Source organism: Meleagris gallopavo, chromosome 2 (genome assembly GCF_000146605.3).
Source record: "Meleagris gallopavo isolate NT-WF06-2002-E0010 breed Aviagen turkey brand Nicholas breeding stock chromosome 2, Turkey_5.1, whole genome shotgun sequence".
Lineage (NCBI taxonomy): Eukaryota > Metazoa > Chordata > Aves > Galliformes > Phasianidae > Meleagris > Meleagris gallopavo.
In genome coordinates, this window is record NC_015012.2 from 16885317 (window position 1) to 16905268 (window position 19952).

Here is a 19952-nt window from a genome sequence, read left to right on the forward strand (position 1 = left end):
CTAATGTAATTTCATAATGTGATTTCATTTGTCAGAGAAAGGATCAGATAAGCTATTATTGGAACAGGAAGAACCAGGTAATCCATCAAGAACACTTAAAAGGCAAAATTCCTTAGTTTTGAGTACTATATCTGGCTTTAGATTATACATGAATGACTTCTGTGACTTTCACTCCATTTGCACATGCTACAAAACGAAACTCCTTCCAACATCCAAACACAAATGCAATTGACCTAGAACAAGATGGATTCAGGATGGCTAAGTACAAGTATCTGAAGAGAACAGTTAAGTCATGGAAGTGTTTCAGCATCTATTCATACAGTACATATATTTATATAGCATCTTTTTATATAGTATTAGTATCATATGGAATAAATCAGACTCAAACTCAGTGGTTTCTGTCTCATTTCTAAGCAATATCTGAAATACCAGATGAACCTGACTAATCTGTATTTCCAAGTACGACAACACTGGATAGAGATCTTGAAGACTAAGTGGCTGCAAGGTACAATGTACGAAATGTAAATAACTATACAATTTGGGGGAATAATTAAAGAAATCATACTGGAAAACAACAAACAGAACAAAACCCAAACCACTTACATCAGCCAAATGAGATTGGTTTGAATCTATTCTCAAATGGAAGACATCTGAAGATGCAGCCAAAACCAAGGTTAGTCCTGAGTCTGGTTCTGGAACCAGACTATGACAAAATGAGGTTCTGCTCACATCTCCATGTTTCCTCTCCATTTGTTTGTGGCCCATCTGTGTGATAAGACAATGAGATTTTTGGTAAATTGCATTCAGTAACTAGTCCCTTTCATCAGCAAACTGGGAGCATCTGGATGAACTATTGATAATCTGTGCTATATTACAGCCTGTAGTTTCTGAGAACTTTTAAAGCTTTTCTCAGTACTCTGAATTGTCAGCATGGTCTCTCCCACTGCTTAGTCTTGAGAGGTAAGGCACAGAGAAACTTAAAAGTACAAGTTGTTGCAGAAGTGAAGGCCAGAATCATAGTCCTGTTTCTTGCTTTAGCCATTTCTTTGGCTATATAAATACAAAGACTTCTGAAAGAATAATCCAATAGCTTACTTTTTGGTTAATTTAGTCATTGAAATCAGTTTTTGCCAAGGATTGGGTGGACACATCAAACACATCAGTGGGAAATCCAGTTTTTTCTGATAGCATTTTCACTGTATGGACCTGCCTCTTCATAAGTTCTAAAAGCTTTTGCTCCACAGGAAAGAAGGTTTGCTTAGAAAAAATAAGTCATTTACTGCATAGATTTTGCTAAGCAAAATAACATAAATTGTTTTTGTTTGAAAAATAGAAATCAGCAAAAAAGTAGAACTAAGCACTACTGGAATAGTCTAAATTGAAATTAGAAAAGAAGGTAATTGCAAATAGAAATTCAAGAACACATCTGAATCTTGATGAGAATCTAAAATGCCCAAATAACTTCACTGAAACTGTGGGCAGACACTAATTTTAGTCAAGTTAGCTGAAAAAGTCAGTGTAGAAGGTGACTTTACCTAGAAGTGACAGATAAACCAGATACCTTAGGCTCTGTCACACAGAGGCGACCGTCAGTGTGTGCCTTAAAGCAGTGAAGGTTATGCGGGCAATTTGACACAGGCATACCTGACATTCTTCCCAAATTGGAGTGAAAAGACCAGGCTGTGATTTATACAAAAGGAGACAAAGCTGCACAAAGGCCAGGGGCAGGAAAGAGATCAAAGTTCTCAGACAGAACAAGCTAACCTTATCAGATTGAGGGTTTTTTTTCATTTCAGGAACCAGTAAAACATTAATTTCCAGCAAAAATCTGATTGTGAGAATCATCTTCCTATGAAACAAAACAAGCTTCAGCTTTCTCTTTTTTTTTTTTTGGCTAGTTGGTATTTCTTAATTATTTTTTTCTTCTTTCACTTTTTTAGTGGTAAAATAGAGAAGGTCCAGGAAGAGACAAAAAGAGAAAATGTCAAACAGCCACAAAGAAACCTTGACATCTTCGGTAAAAATGTTAAATATTTTGAATTAATTAATAAATTGGTTATGCTGTTTGCAAAGGTCTTCAAAATTGTGTTTTCTGTATTTCTCATATCTTCCCTGCTTTATAAGCACTAAAATAACAGTGAGTGTTACAAAACATTTCAAGATTTTTCAAACTGTATTTGAATAAAATTATGGTCATAACAGTTTCAACAACAATCCAGGAGATCTGAGTTTCTGAAGCTGGCTGTCATTCAGCCATCAGTTTGAAGACCAAGTGGGTAAGAAGACTGTTAGTTTCTTCCTCCAGCTTCTCTCTTTAAGAACATTTACAGGAGCACAGGACTTACTGTGCCTCTTACTCTTACCCACTTTCCCACGCTGAATGGCAAGCAGAACAAAACTAGCACTTGCTACTGCCAGTCTATGGCTAGTTACAGCTAAAGATGGTAATTTATAGGTCTGATTAATAGAGTTTCTTTCTTTAAATAGCTAAATGTAATATGTTTGTTCTTTCTCTAGAAGTTTGCTAGTTCAGCCACTCATCTTAGATTTTCACTTAAGGCTCAGGCCCCTCGAATATCAAGATTCCTGACAGCTCCATGTGCATTCCAGAGCTCTGACTCCACTAATTCTCTCCAGGCTGGTGGAAAGACAAAGCAGAAGAGCATTCAGTCAGAAAGACACATTTATTTTCATCTCTCATGCAGCTGATATCTGAGAAGAAGATCTCAGTGAGGCCCTAAGGGCAACAAGGATTTTGATTTACTCCAGAAACTGTTTTCATAGACATGTTGCTTTCTTGGCAAAATTTATAAGAAATTCTTGAACTATAAAGTCTCGAGGAAAGTTTTGACTTCCTGCCTCACTTGAGCAAATACTACCTGCACTGTATTTAATATAACCCCCTACAGCAACAGCACTTATAATTTCCCAAGGAAATGTCAGTATGTTTCATGTTTAAAAACTTCACTGTTCATACTATCAATACTTATTATACAAACAAAATACTGAATAATTTTTTCAAATCTTCATTAACTTCAGGACCAACAGGAAGAGGAAATGAGGGCAGGAAAAACCTGCAATCACGTTACGCACTGCCTGTAACATCAGGCACACTGCATCAGTGCACGGTTTTCCTTGTTCATTTCTCTCCAGCTTGGATATCCTCCAGCAGAACCAGCTCAGAGAACAAAAGCTGGATTATATATTTGTATGAATAATATCTAATATTTCACCAGCTAATGAAAAATGATCAAAGATCAGCTGTCGTACTTCAGGAGGATAAACCGATTGTCAGCTGAGATCAAGAAAAAATAGCTTCCCCACCCTCATCCCTCAATACTTCAGCATAATTACAATGGAAACACAAGAAGGATTTAAATCTTTTTTGAGACAGCCACAACTGGGTGCACTGGAAAGACAATAGGAAAGGCAAATGAGACAACTCATTTGCCTTGAAAATTCCTATAGCAGTACAGAGTAGAGAGAGCAGCAACCCGTATCAAGATGAAAAAATAATAATTTTGGCTTTCCTCTTTAAATGCTGGCAGATGAACCACACATGGCTGTTTTCTACAATTCATGTCAATGCATTAATGACTGCCCATTAAGGTACTAGTTACTTCCCAGCATATTGTCTGTGTATCCACCAAGGACCCATAATACAGTTCCAGTCATTTTCTGCACACAGTGTTTAATTCTGACTGTTTTAACTGCATGTCCTGTAAGGTCAAACTGGCACTGTTAACTCAATTCTAAAGCATTAAAGTCCAGTACTCAACAAGATAGTAATATACTCATTCAGAGGCACATACATGACTAAGGCTCAGCTCATCTGCCTCTACATACATCCTTTTTATTCCAGTTCAATCAATATTAAAAAACCTGGGAGCAGCAAGTTTGGTCTTTGCTTTATTTATCAGTCAGAAGAAAGATTTATTCATCTGCCACTAATGTAGATTTAACCCATCATCTGAGAATTGGACTTATCTTTCTATTTCACACAATTTTTAATATGAATAGTCATGAAAATAGTGAAGATGTAATTTATGAGATTGTGCCTTCTCCTGGAACTGTGTAAATTCTGAATCAGGGGTAGTTAATATGTACATTAATTACCTGCCTCTCTTTAATGCTTGTATCTGTGCCTCACTGCTTGTATCTGTGCCTCTCTGGGTAATACCCTTGCCTTCCAGAGCTGATCTTATATTTATGTGTAAAATCTGGAACACACACAAAGAGCTGTAGAAGCAATGCAGAAAACTAAAAAAAGCTGGAGAACAAATCTACCTGCCTTATTTTGCACTTTCTTTTACTGTTGTCCTATCCATAAGGTTGCAGAAATCAAGCAGATACCACGTTATGCCTGGCAGTCTTCCCTTCTGGGGATCAACATTCTTCTGTTCATGTAAACATGTTAATAGAGGAAGGACAGGTGGGAGATTTAGAGATATGAGAATGAAGTTCATAATTTAAGTACCCAAGTATGAAATGGCTTTCTAGGAAAGCTCTGAAATGCATCCACAGAGTGTTCTGATTTTGGATTCATCTGATAACTTCTAAGATGTCTTCCTTATCAGTAATCAAGAGAATGGGTATGCTGAGGCTGCATGTTTGGAATGGTCCTAGAAGTGTGCAGCAGCTACAGCCAAACACAGATTAATATTCAACTTCTATTGTTGCTGAAGCTTGATCTATTTATTGATTTTAAAACTAGATCAGTACCTTGAATTGGTATTGAAGAGGCAGAGAGCAGGCTTTAGGTTCCCACAGTGGACTGAAGCCTGGAGAATAGGAGCAGGCAGCCACATGCTGCCCCACTGACATCTGTGCATCTGCCTGAAATCCAGGTATAACAAAGAAGGGCAGCCCCTCTGGAGGTAATGAATGACTTGGCATACTGCAGACAGATCTGTATATGGGAAGAAAGACCAAACTTTCATAGAAAGCTAGAAGTAAAAGATGACATTTTTAGAAACTAATGTAAACCTGAGCTTCCTTAAGTAAAGTATGCTGATGCATTTCAAAGCTTGAACTGCATAAACACTAGAAGTAAATATTGTAAGAACAGGATTTTTTAACAGCCTCACCTTTATGACCATACCTAACCTTTTAAAAAAGCCAATTTTCTGCTTGCTTGCTTACTTATCCTGTATTTTTATAGACACATTTAAATCTATACATATGGAGCTAAAACTTCCCAAGAATTGCTTCCCACTGGAAATTACTCACTTTTCTTCATTCTCGGTTACAAGAAAGGATAGCTTCTATATTTACATACTGGAAGACTCTGAATTGGAAATACAGTATTTTAGCACGCAAGATTCAAAACTTCTTGATTAATACAAATAGTGCACACAAACAAGCATTACCAGGTGCCCTGGGTGCATGCTGTCTGCTGCCATAGACTAAACTCCACATCTTTTCCTGTTAAAATCTATGCAAACAAACAAATGGGAACAATAGATTAGCCAAGTGAATTAAACTTTCCCAAGCCAGCACACTGCTGGAACATGTACTGAGTTTAAAGCATCAGCATAGGGAAGATGAGAGAACAGCTGAGCTAAAAGCACAGGGAGTACTGTAAGCAATGATAAACTATCATGAAATAGATGACCAGTTATCAAGAAGAGAGGGTTCTCTGTCCTTAAAAGACAATTATTACATAATATTGTATAAAATGGCCTCAAACACAATGCAACATTGACTTTGATGTCTTGTGGTGGCAAGGAGAAACAGAGCGAGTATCACAAGATGTCAATCCCTTCCTTTACCTGATCAAGTAAAAACACTTATGGAAACTAAGTAGCCCATTTACCAAGCTTGCAACCTCAATGAGGGAAGAAAATATTTCTCTCTCTGCTTTTGCACTTTTTCCACGTTATTCCACACCCAGGTTCAACCCGTTGATACATCAGTTAACAAGAAAGAAAAAGACTACACTGCACCATTAGCCAGAAAGACAATCCAATCCTTCAAAACCTTCTGAGGGAGATGTTCCATATTAGGCACTGCTCCTAAAATAGGATCGTGGGCTCCTTAGATTGTCACTGGGAAGAGACAAAAGTGCTTCTGCAAGGTTACACCCGGATTGGTAGTTTGAAGATGCTCCTACTCCATTTTCCCTTTTTTAAAAAAACAAAAACAAACAAAAAAAAACCCAATGGCAACAGAGGGTTTTCAGGCATGACCCCACAGCCCAGGATGCACACCACCTTCTCAGTGGCAGCAAAGAGCTCTAGGTGCTGACATACTTACTGTCTGCTGCACCTCTACTCAAGCAGTCAGGAGCTCTCTGATTTCTCTTATACTGAACTATTTCAGTATACGGCAAAGCTTCCAAGCTGGGAGCCAAATCTCAGTTCAGATAATCAATCACAGATCAGCTGGTATCCTGTGGAGAAGGGATGTCAGAGGTTGAGAACAGTAGTCTTTTGGCATTGCTCCAGTTTGTCTTCCCCATTTCCCTTCCGCTGCAGGAGAGGTTACAAATGGTCTGTGTCTAGTTGGATACACTGGAGATAAGACTTCAGATCCTCTGAAGAAGAAAACAAACCAACCTGAGAGCTGCGATAGCTCTGAGGAAATCCACATGCATTCAGGCACATCTAAATTAAAAATACAAATAGGCTGTGGCTTCCTTGCTGTCTGGGCTTCCTAAGGAAGGGTGGACCCATTTCCAGATAGCATGGAGTTGGGTGGAGAGAAGGAGGAAGACACTAGCAGCAACAACAACATCTGACCCAAATCTTTGCTCTCCTTATCTTAAAATACAATGCAAAACCAGAGCAAGAGTGAATGCCGAAGACTCCAGCAGGTCTGCACATCAATCAGGCTTTTCAGGCTAAAGTGTATCAAAAGCCAGGAACAAGACAACAAATGTTAGACAATGTCTGAGTTCTGGCACAGTCAGAAGACAAACCAGATTGAAATCCATGGCCCTCAGATTTACTGTCTCCTGAGAAACTCATGCTGCCCTTGCTCCATTCCCAGTCCCCAGGCGGCAGAGCAATGCAAACAATAGCTATATCAGGGCAAGGCCACTTAAATAAATGACTCCTTCTAGCTTTCCTCCACTGACAAGGGGCTCCCACAAGGCCCTACGTGAGCAAGGGGAGCTCATCCTGCAGCGAGGCCTTTTGGCAGCAAGGATTTCAGGATACAAGCACCAGGAGGGAGCTGCTCTCTGCTGCCCAGAGTGGGGGAGAATAACTCACAGATGACAGCACAATGACAACAGACAAAAGGCAAATGCAGACCCAAGATAAATGGTTGAGAGTTCTCAGGACTGGGGACTAATCCTTGGGGATTGCACAGTCCAGGGTTCCCTGCTGTGTAAGGCCATCACACCTGCTTTGCTGGAGATCAATCACTCTCATGCTCAGAAAACGAAGAGAGATACAAGAGCGGGTCTCATTCAATGTCTGTGTCTGGGAATCTGTATTTAAAAAGCAGGCACGCAACAGCATAGTTGCAGCCTCTCCAGACTGGTTGTCCCCTTGCAGTACAACAACCAGCTCTTGTACTTCAGGACATTCAGACACTGCAAGGAACCAGAGCTGAGCCGGGAAGAAGAACCGAAAGAGAACAAGGGTGGAAGTAGCCCTGAGAGGTGGGCTGGAAAGGTGCATGCTGGACACAGGGCTGCGTACAGAGACCTACTAAAAATGAAGCATATTACGCTTTTGTTCTACTGTTACAGATGAAGTTGTTATTTTTCTGTCATTTGTTTCGAGTAGTTTTAATGCTAACTGTAGATACCTTGAATCATCTGTGTATGCAGGGCCAGCATTTACACTTTTTTCATTTTAAAGACATCCTGAAATACAATCATGAAGTACTAAAAATGGTAAATGAAAACAGAGTTTATGTGTCTCTGCAGGGCTGGACTATTAATAAAAATGCTGAAGTAATGACAACAACTTTAAACGTCAGTTTATAACAATAGGAGTTTAAGACTAGGAAGTATTATTCTAGACTTTATATACCTAAAATATACATGAGCATAGTATTTCTTTGACAGTGCCAGAACAGAAACAGATCAGGTCACTTTTTACATATAACCTGGGTGAAATGAAAAGCTGGACGATCAGTTTGGAAATCAGTAACAGCTAAGAAAATCCAGCCATATATTTGGCACACCAAAAATCCAAGCACCTCCACAAAGCTTCAGTTACCCCTATACAGCCTCATAAGGGCTTCATGAGATGACTTTATCTGCCTTCTGACTTTTGAAACATCTGTGCTAGTCAGCTTCTTTCTTCAAGGGAAAAACACAAGTACAGATTTCAACCTCCCTCCTCTGTTGCCCATAACAAGTTAGCATCTGGCAGAAGACAGACAGACTCTTGTTTTGCTCTTAAGGTTGGTCCCAGTTTTGAGCTGATCATTCAGCAGGCAGTTCAGGCTCCATCCAAAGTCCTGACTAGTGACGGCTGAATCTGTTGCACTACGGTGCCTGTGGACCAGCATAATAGATGCCAAGTGGACTATATCAAAGTTATAGTGCTAGAAACTATTTGGAAGCACGGAGTTACAGGTCTTCTTGAACACGCATCAACATTTATTGCAAGTTCATGAAATTTGCTCTTTTAAACCACAACTAATGTTAAATCCATAGAAGTTTACAGTTCCCTAATTAAACATCAACAACCTTTTACATGCTATTGTTCACTACTGAGTTTAAAAAGCTTATGACTCCGAGATCATAAGTTTTTAGTTTCAAATACTGTGGTTTCCACATATTTTCAACATATTTAGTCTCTCTGTATTGTGTAGAAGACTATTTCAAAGCAAATAAAGACTTGAGGCATCAATCTCTCCTCACTTCACCTTAGCTGGATTACTCGAAGCCAATAGATCTAAGTTAATTCAGCGCACCTACTGAGCTGTCTCAAATTCTTATGTATCTCTCATTTAAAATCTATTAGTTCAAGTTCCATGTTGCTTTTCAGCTGCAACTGATGACAATGCCAGATAGAGCAACATCTGAATGATAGTCTCTCCATTAAGACATTTTCTTTTGGTACGGTATCTTTTCCCAGTACTGTTAAAATTATTACACATGTCAAACTTCTCTGGCACGTGACACCATCAAGAGATGTCAGAGGAGAGTTTCTTGAATTCTCATTCTACAGCAGCCTGCTGTTCATATGGGACATATTAAGTGAGGTCCTTACAGAATAGAGAAAGCAGCAGAGTTCCCCTCTTGGCAAAACACTCCAATCTGAGCATTTTTCAATTTTATGATGCTTTGCTTAATACTTCCTGAATTAGTTTTTTTTTTTTTTTTTAAACTAGTGTTCTTGGATTTTTGTTTGTTTGTTTGGGTTTTTTTGTTTGTTTTTTGTTTGTTTGTTTTTGGTGTGTGTGTGTGAAGATAATGTTAGACAAAGAAGATAAGAATGACCCACTACTTGTCATTTATATTACAAAGTTCATGCTTGAGAACAGGGACTCAATCCTGCCTTTTTGAAGATTATACTATTTCAGTGCTATGCTAAATAAAACCCCCAAGTCATGTAGCTACAAACTTCGAATACTGTAGAAGTATTCGAAGTAGTGGCAATATAACACTGTACTCATTATTTCTGCCCTATTTAGTGGCAAAATACTGCTGTGAACTGTTAGAAAGCTCACGCATTGTGTTCTCCAAATGGAATTATGCATCTCAAATGAGAAAGGATCAGAGATTATGCTACACAAGCTGTATTTCAGAAAGTCTAGAAAAATCTGAGCAAGAGAAGAGGAAGACCTGCTTCTAAATGCAGTTTTATAGCTACAAGAAATACATAGAAAATTACTTACCTTCAGTGTATTTTAATGTCAAAAAGAGCTACGTTTGACACATAACAGATTCAGTACTATGTCAGGAAAAAAAAAAAATAAGCTACAAGGGCATCCAAGAAAAGGCAATAAGTAAATAAAAATTACTGTCTTAAGGATTTTGAACTCTACCTCTTCATGGTTACTGCAGCCACAGCTGCCCTTGACCTTCACATTCCCCACAAGTCTCCTCTTGTTGGTGAGAATGAGGATCAGCACAGCACCTCTCCTCAATGGCTCCTCTGTCACCTGGATGAGAAAGTTATCATCAACAGAGGGAATTTATCATCAACTGGCATATTACTGACAGAAGTGAAATTTAATACAGCTTGCCAGCATGTGGAAAAAATTTGAGGTCCAATTCAATGAAATCAGTGTGAATTTGGTCTGAATCAGCCATCTGCTACCTATATTAAGCAGCATAATATTGTCTATATACAGAAATTCTATTTTGATGACGTTTGACATTTCTTACAGTGCTACAACTTTGTCATCTGTCAACCTGCATATTTAGATCTCTCTCAGAATGACCGCTAATACTCCATATAACAAAATTAGAGGTGTTCCTAATCCTAAGTATTTTTAAATGAATACTTCTACATCAATAAATAAAGAACAAATTGCAGATTAATGTAAAATTATGGATATTCATTTTCTTAAAGAACACAATGATATAATGACTTTAAAATTCCCTTATATTAGTACAGAAGCTTCCAACCCATCTACAAACACTTTGGAGGAGGTTTCTGCATTCACAGTGATTATATATTAAGCATGGTGTTATATTTTGAAGGGCTTACTTTAAATTATCATACCATTTTAGTTAAAAACTGAAAAAACTAATCACTCTATTACCCACACAAATGTGATTGTAATCTGAAATACAGAGCCTATGGGCAACACAGACAACTGAGGAGCCTAATACGTAGTTTTTTTCTTCCTGAGGTATCAGGTTCAAGATGTAAGTCCTGCTCCCAGGAAGATTCTCATTCAAGGAATTCATTCTTAAAGAAAAGGTACAACTAACTTCAGAGACACCAGCAAACTACTGTCCTCCTACATTCAGTCTTTCTTTCCTCTCTTCAAATCAAATAGATGTTACTTGGAAGACTCACTGCAGGAGCAAGTTACAGCAAAGCCTTCCCACTGTCAGTCTTTCCTATAGTCTTCATGTACCAAGCTATGCATCATCACCACAATTACTGAATACCCTGCCCAATTCAGTAGAGTATTTGATGTTCATCAGCTTCCCAGGGGACATGGTAATCTTTGGCAACTCTTACAAAGAGATGTCTTCGCAGGATACAGTAGTCCTTGCTTAGATTTCAGAGTGGAACAGGATCCCAACCTCCGCTTGTTCACACCTACAAGTCTATAATAACTTAATATTTATTTCTCTCTCATGGGCTTTCTAGAGACAAACTAATGCCTATAGCCTCATTAGCTTTCAACTGTCACACTGGAACCAGCCCCTATTCTCTTTTACTCTCCAGGAGTCTTGTGTTGAATGGAATTCTGAAATCCATGCATTAATTGACAGAGCTGATGCCCACACACACATCAATATTAAACTTACTCTCTTTCAATAATTGCTCCTGGTCCAGCTATGTGATTCAGAAAGAATAAAGAAGTTAGCAGGGAGGCAATGGCAAAGTCACATACAACAGCAATAGAATTTGCTAGCTCATTTCAGTCTTTTCTAAGAGTACATTGCACTACAACTCCTCATCTGCCCATACTTTTTTTTTATTTTATTACATCAGCACTTAAGAACTTAAAAAATATAATGAAAATATAAAGCAAGTCTTCATCGCTTACCTCACCATTATTTAATAGCATTTATTAGTAGAAGCAGTAAGGAGTTTCCTTATGCAGTATGCAGTTATGGAAAGCTGGCTCAGAATAAATCTCGGTTTTGAGCTAACCAGTTCAGAACACCCTATGTTCTGCAGATGTGTTCACTAGGATGTCCCTAAGGCCCATGTCTTAGAGGCACACAGCCATGAGTGACAGCTGATGTGACAGGCACTGCGCAAGTGTTATGTGCTGCTTTAGCAAAGCCTCACTGGAGGTCAACTAAACTATCAAAACATCATTTTTATTTCAGGCTTACTGTTGTCTAACAGATTTATTCCCTAGCATGTAACGTACATCCCTCACAAAAATTGTATTCAGTCAGGTGCAATGGTTAGAAAAAAAGATGGATAATGACACATGGCAATGGTCCAATTTATTTCTTAACCCTTTTATGTTCTTTAGATTGTCTAGCACTGCATGTCTTAACTCTTTATAATTAATAGCCTTTACAGCGCACAGAAAATCCTTGAGTTGCTCTTGTTACAAATGTTTAGAAGGAATCTGGCTCTAAATTGAGTTATGGGTTTTAAAGGACCCAAGAATGAGTTTTATTTTATACCTAGGCTGCTACTCTACTTAAAAGTAACCATGTAAAATCATTTTAGCTTCTTCTGTTGAGTTCAGACTCCCACTTTCTTCTAGTCTCTGGGATATACAAGCACTATCATGGTTACTCCCAGAGAAACCAAAATGGTTTACCATATGATATTCATCTTTTACGTCCCTTCAATATGAACATAAGAGCAGAAAATGCCACGCTTTTTCTCCAGTGATTCACGAAACACCAAGTATATGATTTCACATCAGTCTATGAAATCGATCTGTTAAATACACCAGATAAATTAACATGATCAGCATAATAAACTACTATCTATAGAGAGATCTGGCATTATGGTACCTACCAATTATGACATACTAGACAGTTCCAGCTCTCAAATCCACTTTCTCTGATGGATGAGACCAGTGAGCATCTCCATGACCAAATCATATCTGTCATTTGACTAAATGTTGCAGTTACACAAATACAGTATCTGAAATCCAGTTTCTCAGTCACAGGGTTTAGGACAATATTTGTACTTACACATCATAACTTTTCTGGGTAAGCAAAACATAGAGAATTGTATTTCCATTTATGCCTTTGAGCCTTCAAAATTTTCTTCAACTAATCCTACAAGCAGTAAGAACACATGCATTCCCTATGCCTTTCTCTACAGTAGTGTTACTTCTCATTTCCATACATTGTTGGGAAAATTGCAGTATTGCACAGCTCTTTAAGGCCAATTTTATAAATCAGGATTTTATACACATCATATTCACAAATTATACCTTTCTTGTCATCACTGAGAAGTAACATCTACTTACTATTGTTTCCCCTTGTATTTTCCAGTATTTAATGCTGTCTATACAGTAAGTGCCAGAAAGGGCAGTTTAAAACTTTTTTTAACATACATACATAGATTCATAACAATGATAGCACAAGTGCTAATGACCTCCACAACAGCATTTCCTTTTTGTTAGGATTTTGTTAGGATTAATAGTTGAAAACACTCCCCAAGCACACTACACTCTCTGCTCTTCCAGACAACACTTAATTAACAGTTACAGTCCTCCCAATGTTTTGAGACAGGCTTCAGAACAGAAGCCTGCTGAGTAGATAAAGGGAAGCAATGCACTCAGAAAACGTGGTGGCAAACACACTTACCCCAGACACTGTCAGTCCCACAAGCCCTGGCTTCAGAAAAGGGAGCGTTTCTTTGCAATGTTTTATTTCTGAAGATGATTTATACTGAAAATTCAAGCTCCAGTGCCCTAGGGCAAAAGTTAAATTAAGCATAATCCAGTTTACGAGCTACAGGAAAAAAAAAGAAAAACCAAAAACATTCTGGACAACATCTGGTTTTACTATGTGTAATGGCTTTATGAAATGTATAAATATTACCCTTCTATAAAATACCTTTCTCATTCTAAAATGCAATTATAATTCATATTTATTCAGGACTTTCTTGTTTAGTGTCTTAAACACGCTTCTAAAAGAAAGACACAGGACAGCCAAATTAAAGATTTATTATAGCGTTTTTATTAACAAACTTTCATTGGAAAGTTCTGGGCGCATTAACATAGGAGGCACATTGGCTTCGATGTTTGGCATTTGACAGTCAACAGAATTGCACTTCACTGCAACAGCTCTGCTACAACAGTGTGAGTTTTCATGGCAACCTTCACAGTGAGCCTCTCCTACTGACCTATTCAGCAGGTGTTTTTTAGCAGCGTGGTCACCCTTCAAAACTTGGTCATTCTGCAAAGAACACTGATCTATTTTGCTCTCAGCTTTCTTTTTCTGCTTTGATATAGAGGCTTTCTTGCTTTCCACCCCATTGGCTTCTGTGCCACCCTTTTCATCACACTTGTCTGCCTTCTGACAGAGTCCCTTTTGGTTGTTAGATATGCTGTTGTCACATTCAGAGCAATGCACAATTAGAGGCCCTACATTTCGGCACAGAAACTGTGAGGAGCTCATCACCTTTGGAATCGTTCTTACGTTTTCCTCTGGGTTTTGGTGAGCATCTGTCCTGTTTACTCTTTGATGTGCCTGAAACTGTTGCACTGACTGGAGGAAAAAGTTTTTCGGCAGCGAGTTCTGCGTCATCGTTCTTTTGAGCCTTCCTTGAAGGCAGCTGCAATGGAGGACATGCTGGACAGGATGCACATAACTTTCAGTAGTTTGCTGTAAAGTATTTATGGGAGTCACAGAGCTTTGGATCTGCACGGCTCCAGGGGAAGGAGAACACTGGTAACAGAAGGGATCGCTTAGCTGTTGACATGAGTGTGGGCTCCACTTTACTGTTACCTGCTTATATGGATCCGGGCAACTGCACTGCCTGTTTTGAGAGAAGAGCGGGCACAGAGCATGTTGGTCAATAGACGACTGTAGCACAGCTGAACCAGCAACGTTTTTAATGCTTTTGCTCACTTCACTATTATACACTGAATGCATAGGAATACATGTGTTCTGGGGCCTGCTGCTGAAGAGTTCCGAGCAGATGTGAGTTTCTTCATAAGTCACTTTCTCTGCAGGGTTACAGATACCTGCTTGTGATGCCAGTGGCTCCAGCTCATAGTGCTCATGCTCCATTTCTGGCTTCTGACCTCTGGAGTCCAGCTGGTATTTGCTAATGGGATGTGATTTATTTTGACCTCTTCCCCCCTGGGCTCCTGAAAAGGTCTGAGAAAAGGCATTACAGCGCAGTTTTTTTGGTAGCGGGATCTGGCCACAAGTGCCCTGGGGTCCAAGGCATCGGCACATGCACTGGAAGAAGAATGTTGCAAAAGCCCAACTAATGCACATTATTAGCATCATGAACGTGCCAAGCTGCGTGTATGCCAACACTGTAGAGGGCATCATCATTGCTCCAGCTACAAACGTTGTCAATGCAGCCATTGCAATAGCAGAACCCATTCGGCTTAGAGAGAAAATCACTTTTCCCTCTCGGTCAGGATCAGGGGCTAAGCGATAAGCTACTCCATAATGAACAGCAAAGTCTACAGACAAGCCGACAGCCACAGAAATAGTGACAGATTCTAATACATTTAGCTCCCATCCAAGAAGAACCAGAGAACCTACAGTGACAAAAATAGTTCCAGCGATTGAAACTATTGCATAAAGGCTTATAATAATGTTCCAAGTTGTAAGAAGCATTACACTAAATGCAACAGCAACTGAAAGACCCATGGCAATCAGAGTACCATCAGAAAGACTGTCCTGTAGATCATAAAATTCTAAATTACTTACAAACCAACCATTGCTAAGACCTTCAGGAGCTGAACTAAGCTCACTTGAAATCCACGAGTCCACCTCTTTGTAGAACTGATGCATTTTCTCATAAGCCAGTGTGAAGAGGTAGGTGCTTTGGAACTCCAGCACCACTGCCCTGATAGTGTCATTCAGGTCAAAGCGAGGCCCTGGGGTTTTGCTATCCAAATGGTACCCTGTGCTTCTTTCTAGCTCCATTATAGCTCTCTTGATACATAACTCAAAGACTTCTTGTTTGTACGGAAAGCTCCAGTGGCTGCAGCAGGGGTAAAGAGATGGCTCATCACAGTCCTGATTTTCCATCCACTGCTTAAATGTTTCAATAAAGCAGCTTGTGAAGTCTTGTTCTTCAGTCTGATAAAAGAATGTTTGATTTCTTAGCTTCTGACAGAAGCGCAAAATCCAAACCTGTGAAGCCGGGCTAGCAATATTAAAACTGCTATCTAGTTGCAGCTTCCCTTTACTTTTAGGATTTAAAGGGTCACCATTATCTTCAGGCGTGACACCCCAGATTACCGTAATTGGCATGTGGAGCTCCTCTCCGTGGTGGACACGTTCAAACATGAAAAGCTTTTTGTATTCTGCATCGTATCGTTCAAAGGGGTGAGAAGACCTAAATACCTGAAACTCAGAGAGCTCCAATGACGGCAATTTCATCTTTGGATTTATACAGACAATGTATGCTCCACCAATTGTTAAGGCAAGGAACCAGAAAAGCCAAATATAACGAAATTTGATAACAATGCATGGCAAAACTTTTTCAAAAAATATCCTGGATGCTTCTGAGACTGCAAAAATAACCTTGTGGAACATTTGGCACAACACTGTCCAGCAGTTTTTGTTGTTGTACACCCTCTGCTGAGGTTTTTTAAAGCAACTGAAAATATTGAGAAGATAACGTTCATGTAACACAACTACAGCAGGTAGCCAAGTAACCATTAAAACATAATTTACCAAGATGGCAGTGCCAGCATAGACACCAAAACATCTGATTGCTGTGATATTGCTGACATAATTAGCATAGAAGGCAGCAGCGGTGGTAAAACTGGTGACAAACATGGAAAGAGCAGCATGCTGCAACGTGATGCTCACTGTCTCAGAAGTTCCAGCATGAGGTTTATCAAATTTTGTGTAGTTCCAAACGTCACATAAGACAAAAGCATCATCTGCTCCGATCCCAACAAGAATAATTAATGCAGTGAGATTCATGAATGGAAAGAACTCAAAATTAAATACTACTCGATACAGAAAATAAGAAACAATCAAGGAACTAATTATTGCAAACATAGTCATCAGCGTGATAAACATGGACTTAGTGTACACACACATAACTAACAGAACAATTACAATGGCTATGGCAGGATACACAGTATCCATCAACAGGTAATCTTGAAACAAACTATGTTTTATTCCAAACTCAATTCCTGTGACGGTTGTCACACCATCTGAAGAGTTCCAGTTCTCAAAGTTATCAAGGTAAATACTCATCATGCTTTCTCCTTTCTCAGTTGGAGAGAAGAGCATGCTATATTTTAAAGCTGGTAAGACATAGTCAGCTGTCTTTGGGCTTAGAAAATCCTTGTCCACTAGATAGTGAAGGATCTGGTAAACAGCATTGTACTTGGTACATTTGCGAGGCACATTTGTACACTTGAGTTGGTCCTTCCTTTTGGCATTCATATCCCAGCAGTCTGGCCCCAGGGTTCCATTGTAATAGTATTTGGCACACGTGCGAAGCAGCTTTAGGGTGTGAGAGACGTCCCGTTCTACAATTTTTTGACATGATGACCTGTTGTTTAGGATGGCAATATAGTTGCCCAGTGTCCAGCTGGGACAGCAAGAAGCAGCAGTGGCTCTCTGGCAGAGATCACCGAACTGGGAATGGGATCTGATCTGTATAAAGACAGGCAGGGCAAAAATCCATTTTAAAGTAATAATGTGATTAGAAACATTCACACACAAATCCTGAAGTGATAAAAATTCAGCTTACAATTTTTTTTTTCTGTTATCATTTATAAATTCCTCTTTCTTTGCACGTTGTTTTTGATCAGCATCCTCTTACATGAACCAGACTAACCCAGCAGTAACTTAGCACCCTGACTTGTCAAAGAAGGATAGAACTGGCAGAAGCGTACAGTAGATTACTGTAGGTCTATTGTTAATGCTTTATTATTTGAAGATGCATTGAAATATTTTTTTTTTTTCAGACTGAGGACTGTTAATTCTCTTCTATTATCTCATGCTACAGTCCTGAAAACATCCAATCAGCTATACATCGGTGAAGTTCCACCCTGCTTGGAATCACATACTGAAGGTCCTGAGAGAGGCAGGGATTTACCATCCAGAAAGAACCAACGCGACATTTTTTACAATGATTTCCACCATTTGACCTCTCTTCTACAATCCTCACTTCACAAGTTTTTTCTTGCTCTGCAGCTGACACATTTCCTCTCAGTCTGCTACACGTCCCGAGTGATACATGGATTTCCAAGGCACAAAATAATGCAGCTGTGGCATAAAGCCCCATACAATTAGCCATGTTGCACAGAGATGGCAGTTGTGCCTCTGAATGCTGCACCCGCTGTGGGAAGAAGCCTCAAGGCTCAGCACAGGAGTGAAGGAGCAGAGGAAGGCACAGCAGCAGTAAAGCTAGAGGAGTTACAGGGACAAGCAGGCACTACATGCAGACACAGCAGAGAGATCCCGGAGTGGAGAACCTGTGTGCCAGCTCAAGTGAATGCCCTAAGCCTAGGAACTACTATCAGAGATTCATGAAAATGATAGCAATTTTAGCATTTTGGTTAAGAATTCCTTTGATAAATGACACAGACACTCTTCTTTCACATTAAGAATATTTCAGATTTACTTGAAATCACTAAGTGTAAAACTTTGCTAATTAAGCACAAGGCTCTTTAGGGTGAAATGAAGGCATCTTTAAAGTAGAATTGAAACTGCTAAGTAACAAGATTGTATCATGGGAATTTTCTCATCTTGGTAAAACTCCATCTTGACATGGCACAGAGAACTTAAGTCTTAAAAATTTCTTGTTTGCTTCTACACTGGCTTGTATGTGATGATTGAGAATGAACTCTTCAAATATTTAGATGCATGTATAATTTCAGTCTTAATCAGGTTGCATATAATGCATATTAATAAAAGTCACTAAATCTATGTGGTCAAGAGTTTATAGGATTGGGACCGGAAATCATTATCCATGTATATTTCAGATCACCTAAATTTAAAACACACTACTTTGCTTTTCTAGCGAAACTGCATGGGTTTATTATTAGCAGCCATTTATAATGCAGACAAAACCCTGCACTTGGGAATTCTCAGGACAGTTATAAAAACTTTAACGTGGACTTAATTTTATCAACCAGTTTCTGAACAATAACAAACTGGCATTCCAAAAAAACAGGATAATTCACATTTGATTGTTTCCAGATAGAAACACTTACACATGCAAACTCAGGAAAAACCGAACAACCTTCTAAACAAAAGGAAGCACTGGAATAGCATATCTGTATTTTTTGTGGCATGCCTCCAAGTTTATCTTACGAGGACATAATAGACAAATCCTTGGGTCAAGCAGGCAAACCAGGAGGAAAGGATTGTATTGTCTTCTCTGCACATTCACATCAGAATGTGACAATGAAGTTCATATGCTGTTCTTCAACACTTGCTGCAGACCATAAACATTTACTTGTAAAGTAACTGTTGCCAAAGATAAAGTAATATGAGCTAGCAGCTGGAAATTAGAAATTAAAATTCAAAATTTAGCTTGGGATAGCTTATTAAAATACTGTGTAAAATGTTAATATGTTATAGCATTGGGCTTTGTTAGTGATCCAAAGGTATCACAAAGGCCATTTTGCTGTTGCCAAACTCAGTCTGCTGCTGGCAAGATTTCCATTTACTTTGGAACAACAGAAGAAACCAAGCAGTGCACATGCTCTATCCACAGCAGACCTGCCCAAATGGGTATACACAGCGACAAAAATCACAACTATAAGTTTTTTGGGAAGCAGTCTGAGGAGATCGTTTACAGACTTTGAAATTTATTAAATAAATGTTTACGGTTTTTAGGAAAAACATCCTGCAATTGCCAGATGAAAGAAAGGGCTTGTCTCATCCAAGTAGTTAAAAATCAGAACACATCCTACAGTTATTTTGTATATAATACTTCCATGAAGATTGTAGGACTAGCACGTGCAGAACAGCTGTAAGATGGTGCCCATGAGTGTCAGAAAAATATACAGTTAAAGTAGTTACATGCAGATGGGAACATGATTAATACAGGGGATATATTGTTAGCTCATATTTAATGAAATAATAGGAGTGCTGAAATCCTGCTTATCATTAGAAAACTGCATAAATTATAAGGCTTATATTTCCAGGAAATAGCATCCAATCAACAACAGACAGAGAAGAGTCTGTAAGACTGGGAGGTCACACAAGTCAT

At 38.9% G+C, this 19952-nt stretch overlaps 1 protein-coding gene and 1 long non-coding RNA gene across 12 annotated transcripts in view; one reads left to right on the forward strand and one right to left on the reverse strand.

Moving 5' to 3' along the window:
- Positions 1 to 714: 714 nt before the first annotated feature.
- On the forward strand, positions 715 to 1995 carry LOC109365882. The gene is made up of 3 exons (XR_002111701.1): positions 715 to 792; positions 878 to 960; positions 1941 to 1995. It is a non-coding gene; the product is annotated as an uncharacterized LOC109365882 (long non-coding RNA).
- Positions 1996 to 13733: 11738 nt separating this feature from the next.
- Positions 13734 to 19952, reverse strand: part of DISP1 (dispatched RND transporter family member 1) — an 86504-nt gene continuing 80285 nt past the window's right edge. For all 11 annotated transcript variants that reach the window (XM_019612645.2, XM_019612649.2, XM_019612642.2 and 8 more), the window contains one exon: positions 13734 to 17383. In XM_019612645.2, the coding sequence (XP_019468190.1) occupies positions 13745 to 17383 (3639 nt within the window). In that variant the 3' untranslated portion in view covers positions 13734 to 13744. The remainder of the gene's footprint in view (positions 17384 to 19952) is intronic.